This window comes from Nematolebias whitei, chromosome 20 (genome assembly GCF_014905685.2).
Source record: "Nematolebias whitei isolate Nwh7 chromosome 20, NemWhi1, whole genome shotgun sequence".
Taxonomy (NCBI): Eukaryota; Metazoa; Chordata; class Actinopteri; order Cyprinodontiformes; family Rivulidae; genus Nematolebias; species Nematolebias whitei.
Genome location: NC_056517.1, coordinates 31,526,820 through 31,543,650, shown reverse-complemented (window position 1 = coordinate 31,543,650; position 16,831 = coordinate 31,526,820). Strand labels below are relative to the sequence as shown.

General features: G+C 41.2%; 1 protein-coding gene across 1 annotated transcript in view; it reads left to right on the top strand.

Annotated features, from left to right (window-relative positions):
- The first annotated feature begins 12,684 nt into the window (after positions 1-12,684).
- Positions 12,685-16,831, top strand: part of LOC119426365 (somatomedin-B and thrombospondin type-1 domain-containing protein) — a 13,665-nt gene continuing 9,518 nt past the window's right edge. Inside the window, exons 1-3 of the mRNA XM_037693927.1 lie at positions 12,685-12,904; positions 13,488-13,682; positions 13,787-13,865. Of these exons, the coding sequence (XP_037549855.1) occupies positions 12,685-12,904; positions 13,488-13,682; positions 13,787-13,865 (494 nt within the window). The remainder of the gene's footprint in view (positions 12,905-13,487; positions 13,683-13,786; positions 13,866-16,831) is intronic.

Here is a 16,831-nt window from a genome sequence, read left to right as displayed (position 1 = left end):
AATTGCTTGGAAGACTAAAACAGTAGACTAATAGGCCATACTTTTTTATTTTATTTTAAATTAATAACTTGCAGATAGATTAAGGATGTGATGTGGTTTGTAAGATTCAATAATGAAACCTTATTTTTCAGGCATGAATAAATTCAGACCATTTCAGTTCTAGTTGTCACTAATTTTGTATGAATAATTGTTAAAACGGGCAGTGTTTATCTCATTATTAATGGATATACAGTAGAGATGCACGATATTGGATTTTTAGCTGATATGTTAAAACGTATTTGGCCGATACCAATACCGATATTTTTTCTCTTAGACCTACTTGCAGAGACTACAGAGCTTCCTCTGCTGTGGAATTAAAATAACTACATTATTCTGCATGGTGTTTGTCATTTTGGCCTGATACCAAATCCACATGTCTAAAGGCTGAAAATGATGCAACACTTCAAAATGGATAGTTTTATGTCATTTATTCATTACATTACTCTGAACACAATGACAACACTCAAAACTGCAAAATTGTAATATCCTGATGCATGCTCAATAATCCAGGTAGAATAATTTAAAAAAAGTTAAATCTGGTCCTCTGGACATCGTTTTTTTTTTTTTTTTTTTTTTTATGTCCAGAGGACCAGATTTAACCTTTTTAGATGCAAATTTGTAAATTTTCACAAATATAAACCAGTTCACAAGTGAAAAAGCACATTAGTAGTGCATTAATAAATATACGTGACAGTTAATTTAAAAATTAACTTTTAAACGAGCCTTTTGTGACGAGCTACTTTGATTGAATGTCTGATATTTAACTATCACTAATATCGGCCAATATTGATACTATGCCGATATCGTGCGTCCTAAATATACAATAAATTCCAATTACGGTTTAGAGTAATGGAGATTAAACTTGACGTTGACAATTATGTGTTTATGTATTTTGACAAAACTACATAGAATGTAGCATAAAACGTTCTTTTTACTTGTCAAATGTGACTTGAAATTTTTATAAAACCTAAAAGGAGAAATGCAAGTTTTTTTTTTTTTTTTTTAAATTAAACATAAATTAGTAGGGTTAAAAGCTTTAATTTGTTGCAGGATCATTAAAATAAAAAAAAACGGGGTAAAGTGGTGGAAATGACAGGCGCTCTGTGGACAGCCCCCCGGGTCCTTCATCCCACTGAATGAAACCCTGTTGCCATGGTGACGCATCGAGCTTTTTACTACATCAAGCCGCAGCTTGACGTTTCCGCTCAGGCATATGACGTAACGTCACACAACAGTGAGTAAATATTTATATGTACTGTGATGGGATAAACTCTAGCAGATATCTAGCAGCTGTAACAGGTAAATCACACCAGGTAAAAAAATCACCGATAACCTTCCGCCGTGGCTTCTCTATCAAAAAGAAGCTTTAGCTGCGGCCCTGGTGCTCCTGCTGGACTCCCAGCATCGTACATGAGCCTGAGCTTCGGGATGGGAGCAGGTGGAGAAGGAGCTTTCAGGCGCAACGAGATGAGGAAATTACCTTTAATGCGACCTTTCAACAGTAAGTCATCAACTTCCCACTCAGCGTGACTCGGACTGCTAGCTTAACTGTTGCATGTCTGTTGCAGAGCTCAGGAACGACAGAGCTTCGTTCAGCAGCCTCATCAATAAAGGGTAAGTATAAAAAAACAGAACCAGAAAACACATTTTATTTATTGTATAATTGCACACTATTCAGTTTGCAACCCTACTTATGCAAAATATTAGATTTTGTTTATTGATATTTTACCCAAGTCTAAAGATTGAACACTCAGACTGTATAATTTTATAAAATAATTAGCAATTCAAACAATTTGATTTGACTACTTTAAAATATTGCTTTTGTATTGAAATGTTGGGCTTAAATTAGAAAGGATAACCTCAAAGTCAAACATAGTTTTATCATTTTAGGACCTTTTCTGGAACGATCACCTTGTACAGACCAGTAGTTCTTATTAGCACCAATTGGTTCTAATGGTGGGATGCCATTTTTTGGTGATGGGGATTTAGGCTACAGAAATGAATAGAAGTCAATGCAATTTCTTAACAAGGTCAGAAATATAAACTGTAGCATCAAGGAAGAAATAAAGGATCGACCACATGCGTATTTGATTCAGTTTAATTGTTCAGTTCATATTGACAAGACCACTTGAGTTCTAATAGAACTTAAAACTAAAGCCAATGGTCTTACCCAGTGAACCCACTCATCATAAAACTGCAACATAATCATAAGTTGGTGCTCAGCTTGATGTGCCCTATTGTTCCCAGTTGTAAACAATAAGCCTTACAACCTCGATCTGTGCAGGACTCCCAACAAAGATGACAAACTGGAGTCGGAGGGCACTGACCAGGACAACGACACATCAGGAAGACGCTTCCTGTTCGATAACAAATGTGAGTATTTCCTTCAGGAGGTCTATTTTTTTAATTGAGGTAAATTTGAGGCTTGTGGCTGGAGTATAAATTTACTACCACTAGGTGGAGTTACCACACAACAAGAACTGGTCCCATTTCAGTTGATGACACTGACTTGTTTTGATTAGGTATCTCCCTGGACAGGACCAGAACTGTGTTTCCTCCCCTGCCCAGTGACTACTACAGATCTGCTAACCTGCATCCCTTTAGCCTCTCCAAGGGGCTCGCCAGCCGCCGTGCAGGACGACCTTTCACCCTGAGGTGAAACCAGTGGATCGCTGTACTTTCTGCATATTTTTAGCTGCAGCTATAACTTCTAATTAATATTAACGTAGACACAGAGAGTTTATCCCAGTCGGCAAACGTGTACTAAACACAGTCCGTTCGTAAAGTTTTTACTTTCTTTTTCAGCTATACGAAAAGATACGAGGTGAACCCGAGTCCAGCCTTACCTTCCTTTTTTGTGCTTAATGGCAAGAACTCGTTCTCAGTAGAGAGCTGCAAGATCAACAGGTATTTTGAATCAAAAAGCTTCTCTTAAGTTTTGTTCTCCGCTCGGTGCCACCTTTACTGTCCCTTTGATCCGCAGGCCCAAGGTGAATTATCCAACCTGCAACCCCGTGACTGGTAGAGACAATCAGAAAAGTGAGTTAATGTTTTGACTCTTTCACTTTGAACACAACTTTGAACACATTTTGTGTAGAAACTCCAACCGAGGATGTTGATATAAAAGCGGCTCTGGTTTTATTTCCATTGTGTCACAGCACTGCAAAAAGTTCTCATTGTTTCCCTCCATACTTCATCCCCTCTGTTTTCTTCCTCTTGAAGGTTTTCTTCGTGCAGCTCCTTCCTATCCAGACCCGATGACTGGAGCGCCTCGCTCTTTCATCGATCGGGTATCCGAGCTTTCTTCTCTGCAGGGTGAGACGGTGAGACAAGAGAAGCTCAAGAAAATTAGAAAGTACAGAAAAACTCCTTCCTGACAATCACCTCCTTCCGAGTCACGTCGCTTCAGGATTAAAACGACAGAGTCTGAGCCAAAACCCGAAGAAAATGAAATGTTTAGGGATCGGTATTCATTCCAGTTTCTTGCTCTGACCGCTTGTTTGTCCTCGGTGATTTTATTCGGCTGCTTAACATGGATGTTTCTTACTTTTTGGCATTCCTGACTCATTCATTCGGGACATAAAGTATGAACTCTGGTATTAAGCAGCTTTAGCCAAGACAATAAATGCTATCAAGTAAATATCTAACCTGACACACATGATAAGATAAGATAGAACTTTATTGATCCCACAGGAAATTGTTGAGCTGGAGTTTCAATACAAAGAAACAAGGAATCACACGAGATATAAAAAAAAAGAACAGAGAATTTAAAAAATAAGAGAATATAAAAATACCAACAATTAAGGTCTAAACCAGGTCAGGTGTGGACAGAAAAAGTGTTTATTGTGGTGCAGAAAGTGGGAGGAGTTAAAAAGTTTGATAGTCACAGGGAGGAAGCACTTCCTGTGTTGTTCTGTGGAGCAACTCAGTGGTTTCATGACTGAAGGTGCTGCAGTAAGAGTCCAGCGTGTCGTGCAGGGGGTGTGACGTGTTGTTCAGGATCTGGAGCGGTTTCCTCAGCATCCTCAGCTCCGACACGTCTGTCAGAGACTGCAGGTCCACTCCCAGAACTGAGCCAGCTCTCGTGATGAGTTTATCAAGACTGTTGGCATCAGCTTTCTTCACCCTGCTGCCCTGCATGTTTGTTTTTTTTGCCAACGTCTGCATGAAAAACAGTACGTTTAAAGCAAAAAAAAATGTATTTCTACAGGTTAGTCTCATGAAGTCACAAGGACTCATTTTCCTGAGAAATCTGTTTTAGACAAACCACAGATAAGTTGCAGACAACGATAAACGGCCATAAAATGCATATGAAATAAAAACTAAATAAAATCAAGCTACATTATAAAGCAAGGTAAGATATTACAAACAGGAACACGTCTGCATTGATTTTTCAATTGAGCTTATCAATTGTTAAAAATCCCTCAGAGAGGTCAAAGTTGACGGCTTCAGTTTTTTTTTTTTTTTTTTATTGCAAAGTGTTCCAGGTTACAGGAGCAGAGTAAGAAAGGCCTTTTTGCCAAGTTCAGTCTGCACTGAGGGAACTGCAGGTAATGCTGGCTTGAGAGCGCACGCTGTAACTGCACCGACGACGTGATATGTAGGAGATGTATGAAGGCAGCAGACCAAGAAGTGATTTAAAGATGAACATGTACCAGTGAGAGTCTGCATGAAGTTAATGACCTACTGACCAGTGAGTGCACAGTGATGGACAGCATCCAACATCTGCAAGAAGCTTGCTGGAGCATTCTGACAATGTTTCTCTCTTTATGCCCAAAATGTTGTAAGTTTTGTCAACGTTGAGTCTTAAATTACAAAAAGTGTTCTAGACCTTTTAAACCCCTTTTTTTTTTAAGTTTATGTGAAATGTTTATGTACATAGTTAAGCAAAACTCTTATTGTGCCTTGTTACATGTCTTCCTGAAACAAAATAAATTTATTTTTGTTATTTTAAGGACTTCCACCTTTTTTTTTTTTTTTAAACACAAGCTTGAGATTTATAATTATTGTCTCACATGTGCTACATACTGAACACCCCAACTGTCAGAAGGCCTTCAAATCTGTAATGAAACATTATCCGCTTTTTATTTCTATAAAACAGATGCATACAAAAAAAGTGTTCACTGATCCCAGGATGTGCTTTTGCATTGGTTTCCTGCTGTATGGAATGCAGCTGTCTCCGACATTGACACATATCTATATTTTTAGGATAAAACTGCTTTGTTTGAAGTTCCAAAAGGTTAAGGTTGTCAAAATATGTTATTTAACAGCCTAATTACGTAATAAAGGATAATTATTTGATTAATAAAAAAAAAAAAAACATTGACTTTCTCATTCAATAGTTCAACATAATGCCCTTTGATTTAATTTTAAACCCTGTCAGTATTGGAGCATAATGAAAACAGAATTGAACTTTGCTTCCTCTTTAAGCTTCAAATGAAGAGAAAAGCCCGAAAATTGTGGCAAAACGCAAACTGGAAGAGCCAACTTGCACGTTTTTATGTGTATTCATGAGACGTCCTCACCAACAGAGTTTGACGGTGAGTAAATCGACCAATATTTCACAGCCAGTCATGTTTAGAGTACACATTTTTAAGAAGAAAAAATTAAAACCTGCTGAAAGTCGTATCGGTGAAGAAACTCTGACTTGGACTCGGCTGTGTTGCACACGTGTCATCAGACTTCATTTCATCACAGCTCCTAGAATCGCTTTTATTGTCGCTCATCAGCGTTTAGCTGCTTCCCTCCAGCTTGTTCCTGAATTTGCAGACTTCTTCTCTTCTTGGAGTCCTTTCATGAGCATACAACCACAAACGCGTGGTCAGTCTCAAATCTTTACTCGTATTCAGATTGTCATCCAACTGAGCAAAAAAACAAAACAACGCAAAACAACCTACAAATGAACCTGTTTATCCTAACGGTTCACTTTTGCCACTTTTTCAATGATCAGTAAAATGTTCATGTCAGCACTTTTTTTCTTCTTCTGTCAGTTGCCATTTCTGTTTAATTAAGGGGAGCAAAGACCTCATGAGGGTCAGTGTGTCTGAAACTGCGTTTAATTTCAGGAAGTGTGTCCTGAAGCTCCTTATTAAATACGAATGAGATGTTGTCAGACGTCAGGCTCTGTTGTGTCCCCCCCCTCCATCTGAGCAGAGAGGTGTTCATTTCTAGTGACCTAGAAACAGAGCCACCCCCTCGCTTACGGTAAGTGAAGGCGCTGTGTTCAGGCTCTAATGGAGGCCGGGCTTCTTTCTTCTTGCAGCTTTTTTTTAACCGTTCCTTTCAAGTGAAGCGAAACAAAGCGGCCTGTAACAAACTGTCAACAATGAGCTCTTTAATAAGAGCTGTTCTGAGGCCTGCACACGAATGGTTTATCGTTTCACCGTAGCTTCAAGGAAATCTTCAACTACTGCCACTAAAAGTACAGTTTTTATATGGATGTAGTTTAACTACAGCACCATTCTAAAGAAGTTTGGACTTTGTGTTAAAAAAAAAAAAAGGATTGCAATGATTTGTAAATCCCATAAACCTATATTTATTTACACCGGAGCATAGTAAACATATATTGAATTTGATGGCAGCATCAGTTCAAAAAAAAGTTGTGACAAAAGGCTGTAAATAAGTGGAAGGAATGAGAAACAGACACATTTTGCAACTTAGATTAATTAACAGGTCAGTACTGGGTATAAAAAGAGAATTTGAGAAAAACTGAATGCCACAGAAAATGGGCAGGGGTTCACTGGTCTGCAAAAAAAAAAAAAAGGTCTAAAAATGGTGGAACAATGCAGCTTTAATGGAAAACTTGTCATGATCATGTTCTTTGTCATTTGCCACACCCACTTCCCCGCAGCTCATCAGCGTTCATGTACCGCACCTGTTCCTATCCCTATTTAAGAACCCCACTTACTTCTGCCAGATTATTGAACCCTTCATGGTACTAGATGTTCAGTGCTTCATTCATGCATCTTGTCTGATTCTCTCGTCTTGACCCCACGCCCATCATCTTGATTTACCTCTCTGCCTGCTTCCCATCTGATCTTGTTCTGCCCATCTTGAGAACAATTACTCCTTCTGGCCTTCGGATTCTGGATTACGGACTGCCCTCTGGATTTGTCTTTGGACCTCTGACTCTCCGTGCTTGAACCCTGCTTCCTCTTTCGGCCCACGACCCTGGATTGTCCCACTGTTATATTAATCACAACTTTCCTCTGCTGCTGCGCCTCCACCAGTTACGGTGACGTCATTGGTCCTAACTCTTGACAAGTTTAACCTACCTCACCTGCCTGAGAAGGTTAGTGGCTGTTCTTTGTTGACAATCTCCCGGAAACACAGTCCACTGTCGTATCTGCTATTGATTCCAAAACCTGATCCTTCACAATATTGCAATATTATCAAAATATGAAGAAATCCTTGAGCTCCAAGGACTGATGAAGACCTGCCTCTCTGATGGGAACTTTCATGCCAAATATTATTTTTGCTTAACTTTGTAACCAGATGTTTCTGTTTTTACTGCAGAGTTTGCAGTGGCCCACTTCTGCTGCTGCTGTAAAGAAAAGCCGGCGTGTTGCTGTTTCACCGCACTTGACATTACGCCAGGCGTTTGTCAGCAGGGATGAAAGAATGTAGACCTGTACTTCTAACTTTGCCAAAACCTCGAATCAAACATGCCTGAAATATATTCGAGTCAGCATGAGAGCAAAAGAGACAAAAAAAGAGCTTTGTTCCATTAAAACATCAATTGGCTGTTGCAAGATGAACCAGAGCAGAGATGTTTGCATCAATAAATTGCAGCTGAATATTCAGTTATAGGAGTGTGGTGCAGCACATTTAAAGGATTTTTAGATAACAACGTTATTAGCTTTCTTGCAGGGAGGATGAAATGTGATTTCTCTCTGCCAGCTCTGTCTACCAGCACTTTTAAAGTACCTAATCAACTTGATGCTTCTTTTATGTTGCTGCAACTCTTGAAACCTGCAGTGTAAAACCAGCAACTGAGCAGACAAAAGTCCAATCAAGTTACTTTGATATTATCGCTTTATACAGATGTAAACATAAATTAGTACAGTGACATTTGTTTAGAAGTGCACTGTCTTACTGACAGGGGAAAAAACATTTTTTTTTTATTAAGTGAATTTAGGGCTGATTTTTTTATTTTATTTTAAATTTTTTCACTAAAATCTACATTAAAGTATTAATGACTTTAGTTTTTCCACAAAAAAGTGCAACAAATAGACAGAAATTTTAACACTTTACACAGTAAATACTCTTCAAACCCACATCTGATAAACAGTGGTGGGATGTAACAAAGTACAAGTACTTTGTTACTGTGCTTAAGTACATTTTTCATGTATCTGTTAAGTAGTTAAACGTGGGTACTTTCGACTTTTATTCCACTACATTGAGCATGCATCAGGATATTTATTTCACTACATTTTACATCAAGTATCTGTACTTATTTTTTTAATTTGTTTGTTAGTTTGAAAGTAACCAATGGTGCAAGGGGAGTTGGTCCATTGAATCACTGCAAAGTGGACGGGTAATAATAGACCTGCCTTCAAGAAGAGCTGGACCAATGACTTATATTCTAGTATCTACATCACTGAGCTGGGCGCACCAACACGCCCAAAATGGATTCCACCGCAGAGAGTCAACCAAAAAACACACGCCACCCATGGCATTATTGAAAGACTATTGAAAAAAATATTCAGGACAGATTCTCTCCAAAAAGAGCCAGACTGAACTCAAAAAACTTTGAAAACCAACTTCTTCTGAACTTGAACAAGAAATTCTTGCTGCAATATTAAAATGTGTCAGTTCATGGGATGTTAGGAGACAAGAGATGTCTTCAAGTTAAAACATTATTCACTATTGGCCCATTACAAGGTTGACTCGACAGTATTTTAACTAGAGTTGATGACAAACTGGAGTTAAAATGATCGTGTCTAATGATCCATTTTTCAGGTAGACCACTTTTACTTAAATATAGTAGAGCTTAAGGAATAAACATTAATAAAAGTATTTTTCAACAGACTGAGGCTAAATGCATTTTACGGTAATGGTTATGTTAAATGTTTAGGAAAAAACATATCAAGTGTTAGGCACAGACAGACTGATCATGATTTGGACTTGCTAGAAAGGCACACATCTAATTAACTTCCTACAAACTTTTTAAAAGCAAATTTCTGTAAAAAATAAATATGATTTGCTGTTATGAAGTGTGAGTTTTCCTTGAAATAACATGAATGATTCTGAGGTTAAAGTATTGTGGGTTTTTTTTTTTTTCTCTCGGCCCAATATACCCCATCTCACAGCTTTTTGTAAAGATTTATGCAATCTGCTCCAACAGACGCACTCCTCCTGTCGTCTGCAGATGAAGTTTCATCTTTCTCTCTCCAAAGCAGGGGTCAGTCGAGCTCCACGCCCCCACATCTCGCCCCATCTACCTGCTGCAATGATTTGCATACATATGGAACTATTCGCCAAGGGAGGTGACTGATGATCAGGCAATTATCAGCGACGATGTCGGGCGCGAGCGAGGGGGGAACCTTTCGTCAATATCACTGTCTCTGTGTCGTGGTGGTGGCGTTGGTCCAAGCCCAGCCAACCGGCAGAGCAAGTCTCATCAGTCCTCCTGACTCCTGGAGGAGTTTGTTTTCATCCATAAGCAGCAAACTTGTCACAAATGAAGCATCATGAGGATGTACTACAAGGTTCTGTTGAGGGTGTGAGTCAAAACTCATCTAAACCTTGTGAGTGAGGAACATGTATGTATGGCGTTCACTGACGCTACCAATTGGGAAGTAACAAACCCAGACTACTCTAGCTAACTCTTTAATTTGATCATTTCTAAGGTTAAACACAGGGCTTAATCTGAGCCAGATCCTTCAGGAACAGGATCCGGGAACTGTCTTATTTTGACAGGGTGCGTTCCGGTAACTCTCAGGCTTACTACTAATAAAGTTATGAACAAATATGACTGCCTTGAAGGAATTAAACTTATATTGGATATGTAAACTGAAAATAATTATATGAACACTCATTTTAAACACAACAATTATGAGCGTATGATCTGCATCTTCAAGTAGCGTTTCTGAGTCTACCCTTAAAAAAATCTCCACCCCTACCTAAAAGAGTGGTGTGGGTGAGTGCAGACCCCGACTTAACCAGGCAGTCGTACGTGGACAGGAGTCCACAGGCAGCTGCAGGCACCTGGAGGTTTCACATGTGGAGTCGGACAACAACGAGCCCGACACTGTCCCTGCTTGTCCCTTGGTTCTGAACCCGACTTACTTGACCATATATCAAGTATGGGGTGGGGGGATCCTTGACAGAAGCGGAGTGTTTACAACAGGGGCTCCCAACCATGGTCCTTGAGGAACACCATCCTGCACGTTTTAGTTGTTTCGCTGCTCCGACACACCTGATTTTAATTAATGGGTAATTGACAGGCTTCTGCAGAACATGAGGAAGTACCGTATTTTCCGGCGTACTTGTCGCATCGCGCTATAAGTCTCATCAGTCCATATTTGTCTAATAAAGTGGAAAAATCCATAAATATGTCGCTTCGGCCTATAAGTCGCAGGGCATGTAAATTATGCAAAAAACTGCAACTTATAGGTCGAAAAACATGGTCATTAAATCACTGAATCAGGTGTGTTGGAGCAGGGAAACGACTAAAACATGTAGGATGGTGTTCCTCAAGGACCAGGGTTGAGAACCAGTGGTTTACAATTGTAGGTAAACGTAGTTGTTTCACAACCTGTTAAAGTAGACCAAAATACTGAAAATCACAAATAATTTATTCAAAATTTTCTGGGGGAGACCGGTCAGCACAGTGGCACAGTTGGTAGAGCTGCCGCCTCTCAGCGAGCAGGTTGCCCCGGTTCAAATCCCAGTCCGGGGGCCTTTCTGGGTGGAGTGTGCATGTTCTCTCTTCCGCTATTTGTGTTCCGGCATCAATCGGTTTACGAATGAAGCCCTGGTTAAATTCATTTTCATCTTGAACTGTCTGGCCGGACATCGTCTTAACCTTACAACCACAGGTTGAGATGAAAGGCTGAACCCCAAAACTTCTCAACAACTGTTTTGAAACTATAGCAACTGGGGACTGGTGTTGCCATGGGGACAGGTAGTGTTTGCATTCCCCTTAGCCGTGATGGAGCGAAGGGTTGCCCCGTCAGCTCTCTGACGTCCTGCATGAGGGGTGGAGGCACAACTAAATCCAATCAGTTCCTCTTAGGTGTGTGTATTTTGTTAATACGGATTTTTGACGACTCAAAAACAATCTGTGGCTATTTGGGATCCATGAACGTGGCACTAATTTCTTCCCCTTTGCCACTTTGATACACTAAGAAGACACCAAGCAGGGTGTGTTTAATGGTTAGGCTGATCGTCTCTGACAAATGCGCTCAGAGGGCAGAACACGTGCTTTGATGTGCATTTCTAACATGCTGACGCTTTGCACCAGTGGACAGATTAAATCAGCTCTACTTCAAGTGTAAATTAAGTCTTTTTTTTTTTTACATATATGAGGAATATCAAGGAGACAGACGCCATCTCGTTTTACCTTTACCCAGTTCTTGTGATTTTAAATGTCCCAATGAGAGTTCTGCAGTTTCTGAAGTGAGTTTGGATTCCTTAGATTTTCTTTTTAAATACGCTTTTGTATTTGTGCACTTCTGCTGCTGATTATGATGAAGAGCTTCATCTTCCTATCTATAGTCGGGTCATGGAGGCAACAGATCCAGGGAAGAAACGCAGACATCCCTCTCCCCAACACTCACCAGCTCCTCCTGGAGGGTCCTGAGAAGTTCTGGGTTTTCCCTGAGGCCTCTTCCCATGAGACATGCCCGGAAAACTTAATCGGATACCTGAACTACCTCAACTGACTCCTTTTGATGTAAAGATGCTCTACTCTGAACTCCCTCACAAATGACTGAACTCCGCACTATCTGAGCCTGAGAACACTCAAAACATTGCAAATAGCTCTTTGAACATCCTTTCTATTTCTCTAAACAGGACATTCAAAGCACTATCTACACCATTTTATTCAAAAGATCTAAAAATATTCAACTTAACAATATATATACAAAAATATTAGATACAAACTAAAACTAATGCCTCATTTTTACGGTACTAAAAGGCAGAAACGTGAGAAATAAAGGGTGGCTTCAGTGTTCTCCCACCGCCCCGCAGCACAATTGTCTGGAGAGTTGCCAACTGCTCACATTCCTCCCTTTCTTTTAAAACGGAGAGATCTGAGGTGGGCTACCGTGGCATCAGGATCGTAGTTATTAATAAGAAGGCAGGTGAGAAGGAGGGAAGAGGGAAAGACCAGAGGCAGGAGAGAAAGACAACCCAGTGGATCACCCCTCCCTTCATGTCGTATCGCCTGGGAGGGAGGTATTCAGCTGGACCTGACAGAGATACAACACGAGGCATGGAAGTCTGATCTGATCCGTGCTTGAACTGGAGGTTGCTTTTACTGGGAAAGAGCTGGACACCCAAGACAGGAGCTACTGTGTTGGAGTTGTCTTTGCTGGGCTCGCTCTATCACAAGCATGAGTGAGGAAGACCAGGATTAAACGTCCTGGAAGAAGAGTTTGTTCACGTTTACATTTGGACTCCTGGCGTGACCTCCCCGTGATGAGAGCCCATGTTGAGGTTGCTTGTTGGCTGCTGCTGTCCACTCTCGGACAGATTCACCCAGTGGCTGCTGGTTGCTCAGGGAGGTGCTGCAGGGGCAGAGATTCGAGCTGTTCAGCCACAGACTGGAGGACGGATCGTGTGTATGGGAAGTGCTACTGTGACGAGGACTGTGTCAAAACCAAGGACTGCTGCTTCGACTACTTCACAGAGTGTCCAGGTGAGCGATGAGGGGAACGCCAGCGAATCACAGAAGAGCTTAACATGACACCACTCTGAGATAAACTGAGCTGATTATGAAGGAAAAGAGTATTATCAATATTCAGTCAGCCTAAAATTGTATTTAAATCTGTGAGTGTACACCAAAAACCTCAGCGAACTTTGTGTCGGAGCACGTTTCAGTGGACTGCCCCACATAATGGAATAAGTCCAAACATTTGAAGAATGTGAATGTCAATCAGTTGTAGCAATTACAGCGCCAGGCAAACAACCCGAGCATACTTAATACCTCCAAATCTGCACATCTTCTACTTCAAAGCTTGGTCATTAATAATGGAGTGCAACTGTAAAGGAAAAAGGGGGAAATGAGAGGGTGTGGGTGCTCGGCTGGAAACCCCTCAAATAATTTGAAATGGAGCAGAAAACATTAGGTGCACGAGGTATAGTTAATGCTTCATTGATCTCAAGTTATTTCCTGGATATTTAGATGGTTTGATTGATATGATTATTGATTATACAGTCTACAACATTTGAGGTATGTTTGCTATAATATATTTTTTTCGTGTGGTGGCGTCAATTTTTAGCTCGGGACTGTGCTGTGAGCAACTGGAGCTTTTGGAGCGGCTGTGCCAAGCCCTGCCAGCCTTCAGTAAGAGTCCGGGTCCGTCACATACAGCAGCGGCCTGGGAACGGTGGAGAACCCTGTCCAGGGCTGGAGGAAAAAGCTGGGTGCAGGGAGTACAGAGACCACCATGGAGGTCACTGCGAGCACCATTCAGGCATGAAAACACTTAATTTTTGCACATTACATCTCAGGCTCATTCCATTTGTAACCCATTAATGGGTTAAACTGGATAAATGCTGATTTTGTTTCTCTGATAAGGTCCAGCATTCATTACAAGCATGGAGTTTAGCAAAGGAAGGCCCAAGCATGACGGCTACGGAAATCTCCTGGACCCTGGGTAGGTTTCATATCAGGCAACTTCTCAGTGAGCCCGAACTGTTCATGACCTCAAGTTTTATTTGAATATAGGAGGAAAAAAGAGTGCTTTCATTTCAGGAAGGTAAAATGTAACCTAACTTTCTAAAAAAGTTAAATCTGGTCCTCTGGACATTCAAAAAAAAAAAAAAACAAAAAAAAAAAAAACAAAGCAAAACAACAAAAAATGTAGAAACGTTTCGTCTCTCGTCCGAGAGACTTCTTCAGTCTGAGGTGCTGTTTTCAGCTCAGTCTCTTAAATAGCACCTTCTCAGAGTGGATCAACCAGTTTTGCTGCTGACAACCAAAACCAACTGATCACATGCTCAAGAAGGACCATCAGCCTCACAATGGATCATTAGCACACTGATGGCTGTTTACTGTTCACAGAGGGCTGAGTGATACTAGCAATCACTGCATTGTAAGAGGGGGACAATTGAACACGGAGGCCTCCACCCCTGTTTAATGATGGATGGTTTCTTTTCACAAAGATGGCCTCCTTTACTCCTCTCTCAAACCATCGTTCCTCTCTATCCAGGATGTGCACATCTTCATCCCTGAAAGAGTGACCGCTGGCCTGGAGATGAGTGTAGACCGCAGAGTCCTGGCCTGATGATGTTGATCTTCTGTGCTGGGCCATCCTTTTGGCCAGTGGCTGTTTTGTTTCCCCGATGTAAGACTGATCACAGCCCTCCTGACACTGAACAGCATACACAACATTACTCTGTTTGTGCCGGGGGACTGGATCTTTGGGATGAACCAGTCTTTGCCGTAATGTATTTTGGGGTTTAAAAGCCACTGGGACGTTATGTTTAGAAAATAAACGTCTCAGTTTCTCTGATACTCCCTCAACATATGGAATGACCACTGGTCTGGGTCTGGGTTCCTCCTTTTCACCTGTTGGCTGACTGGAGTCCTGTTTGGGTTTCTTCTCTGCTTTTAGGAAGGCCCAGTTAGGATATCCACATTGCTCTAGAGCCTGTCTTGTGTGGGATTTCTCCTTCTGCCTGGCTCCTGAGCTAGTGGGGATGCTGTCTGCTCTGTGGTACAGAGTCCTGATGACTCCTAACTTGTGCTCCAAAGGGTGATGGGAGTCAAACTGCAAATACTGGTCTGTGTGTGTGGGTTTGCGGTACACCTCAGTTTGCAAATGTCCTCTATCAGAGACTGAGACCTCACTGTCCAAGAAAGCCAACCTGCCATTTTTTACATCTTCTCGTGTGAACTTGATGTATTTATCCACAGAGTTGATGTGGTCAGTAAAATGTTGGACTTCCTGAGATTTGATTTTAACCCAGGTGTCGTCAACATACCTGAACCAATGACTTGGTGGTGTCCCTGAAAAGGACGTCAAGGCTCTCTTTTCTACCTCCTCCATGTACAGGTTGGCAACAATAGGAGAAACTGGAGACCCCATAGCACACCCATGTTTCTGCCTATAATATTGCTCCCCATATGTGAAGTAGGTTGACTGCAGGCACAGTTTCAAGAGTTGACACAGTTGTTCTGTGGAAAGCGTGGTCCTGCTGCTCAGAGTGGTGTCTGATTTTAATTTTAAACTGACCACCTCTACTGCATCCTCAACAGGAATGCACGTAAAGAGTGATGTGACATCAAAAGAGACCATTGTTTCATCAGTCTCCATGATGACATCCCTCACCTTATCCACAAAGTCCATGGTGTTCTGTATGTGGTGTTCTGAGCTGCCAACTAAAGGGATGAGTACAGACGCCAGATATTTGGAAACATTGTAAGTGACAGAGTTGATCATGCTAACGATTGGTCTTAAAGGTACACCTTGTTTGTGGATTTTAGGTAAACCATAAAGACTAGGTGTGGCCTCCCCTGGGTACAGTCTGTGGTACAGAAAACGGTCAATAGCCTTGTCCTGCTCCAAAATTTTCAGGCAATCTATCAATTTCTTCTTGTAACCACTTCCTGGATCTCTTTTCAGAGGTTCATAAGTGTTTACGTCACTAAGGAGTGTCATAACTTTCTCATGATAGTCTTTCTGGTTCAAAATCACTGTGCACCTTCCTTTGTCTGCTGGGAGAATGATGATGTTTTTGTCCTTGCTAAGAGTGGTGAGTGCGTCCCTCTCCTCTCTACTGATGTTGGAAGGTGGTGGTTTGGCATTGCTGAGGCAGGCTGAAACTTTGACTCTGAGCTGTTCTGCTTCAGCCTCTTTAATTTTGTTGTTGCGGATGGCTGACTCAGTAGCTGTGATCATCTCCACCAGAGGAATTCTACTTGGTGCAACCGCAAAGTTCAGTCCCCTGACAAGAATCTCTGTCTCTGGCTGGGTGAGCTGTCTGTCAGATAAATTCTTCACCCACTTTTCTGTCTCCCTGGCATGTAATTGACTACTGGAGTGTTGTCCTACACTGAATGTGTTGTTATTGGAATAGTGATGTTGTTGATGAGTTATTAGTAAGTTAAACTTGTTTTGTTGTCGAGTCTTGGACTTGACATGCTGTGCTAAGCGTGCCTGATCTGTACAGTCCATCACTTGCTGAAGTGTGGTCTGATCTAGACACATAGTTAGTTTCTGTTTAATGTGCTCTTCTTTGGCCTTCAAGGCCTCAATAGTAAAATTGGTCTGTCTCACCCGTTCATTCAGCAGCTGTGTTTGTGCCTTCTGAAGGATCTTGCTTGCCCGGTGCCCGCTGACCGAAGATTTTAGTTCCAGGCTCTTGGGAATGATGCCACTTTGTCGACATCTGAGGTTGAATCGCAAATGGTTCCTGTAGTCTGCCCTCTTCCTTGCTGTTTTCTCAAACTCTCTAACTAGTTTGAGGCAATCCTGGCCAAAGTGGTTCAAAATATCCTGATGCATGCTCAATAATCCAGGTAGAAAAATCTAAAAAAGTTAAATCTGGTCCTCTGGACATTCAAAAAAAACAAAAAAAAAAAACAAAGCAAAACAACAAAAAATGTAGAAACGTTTCG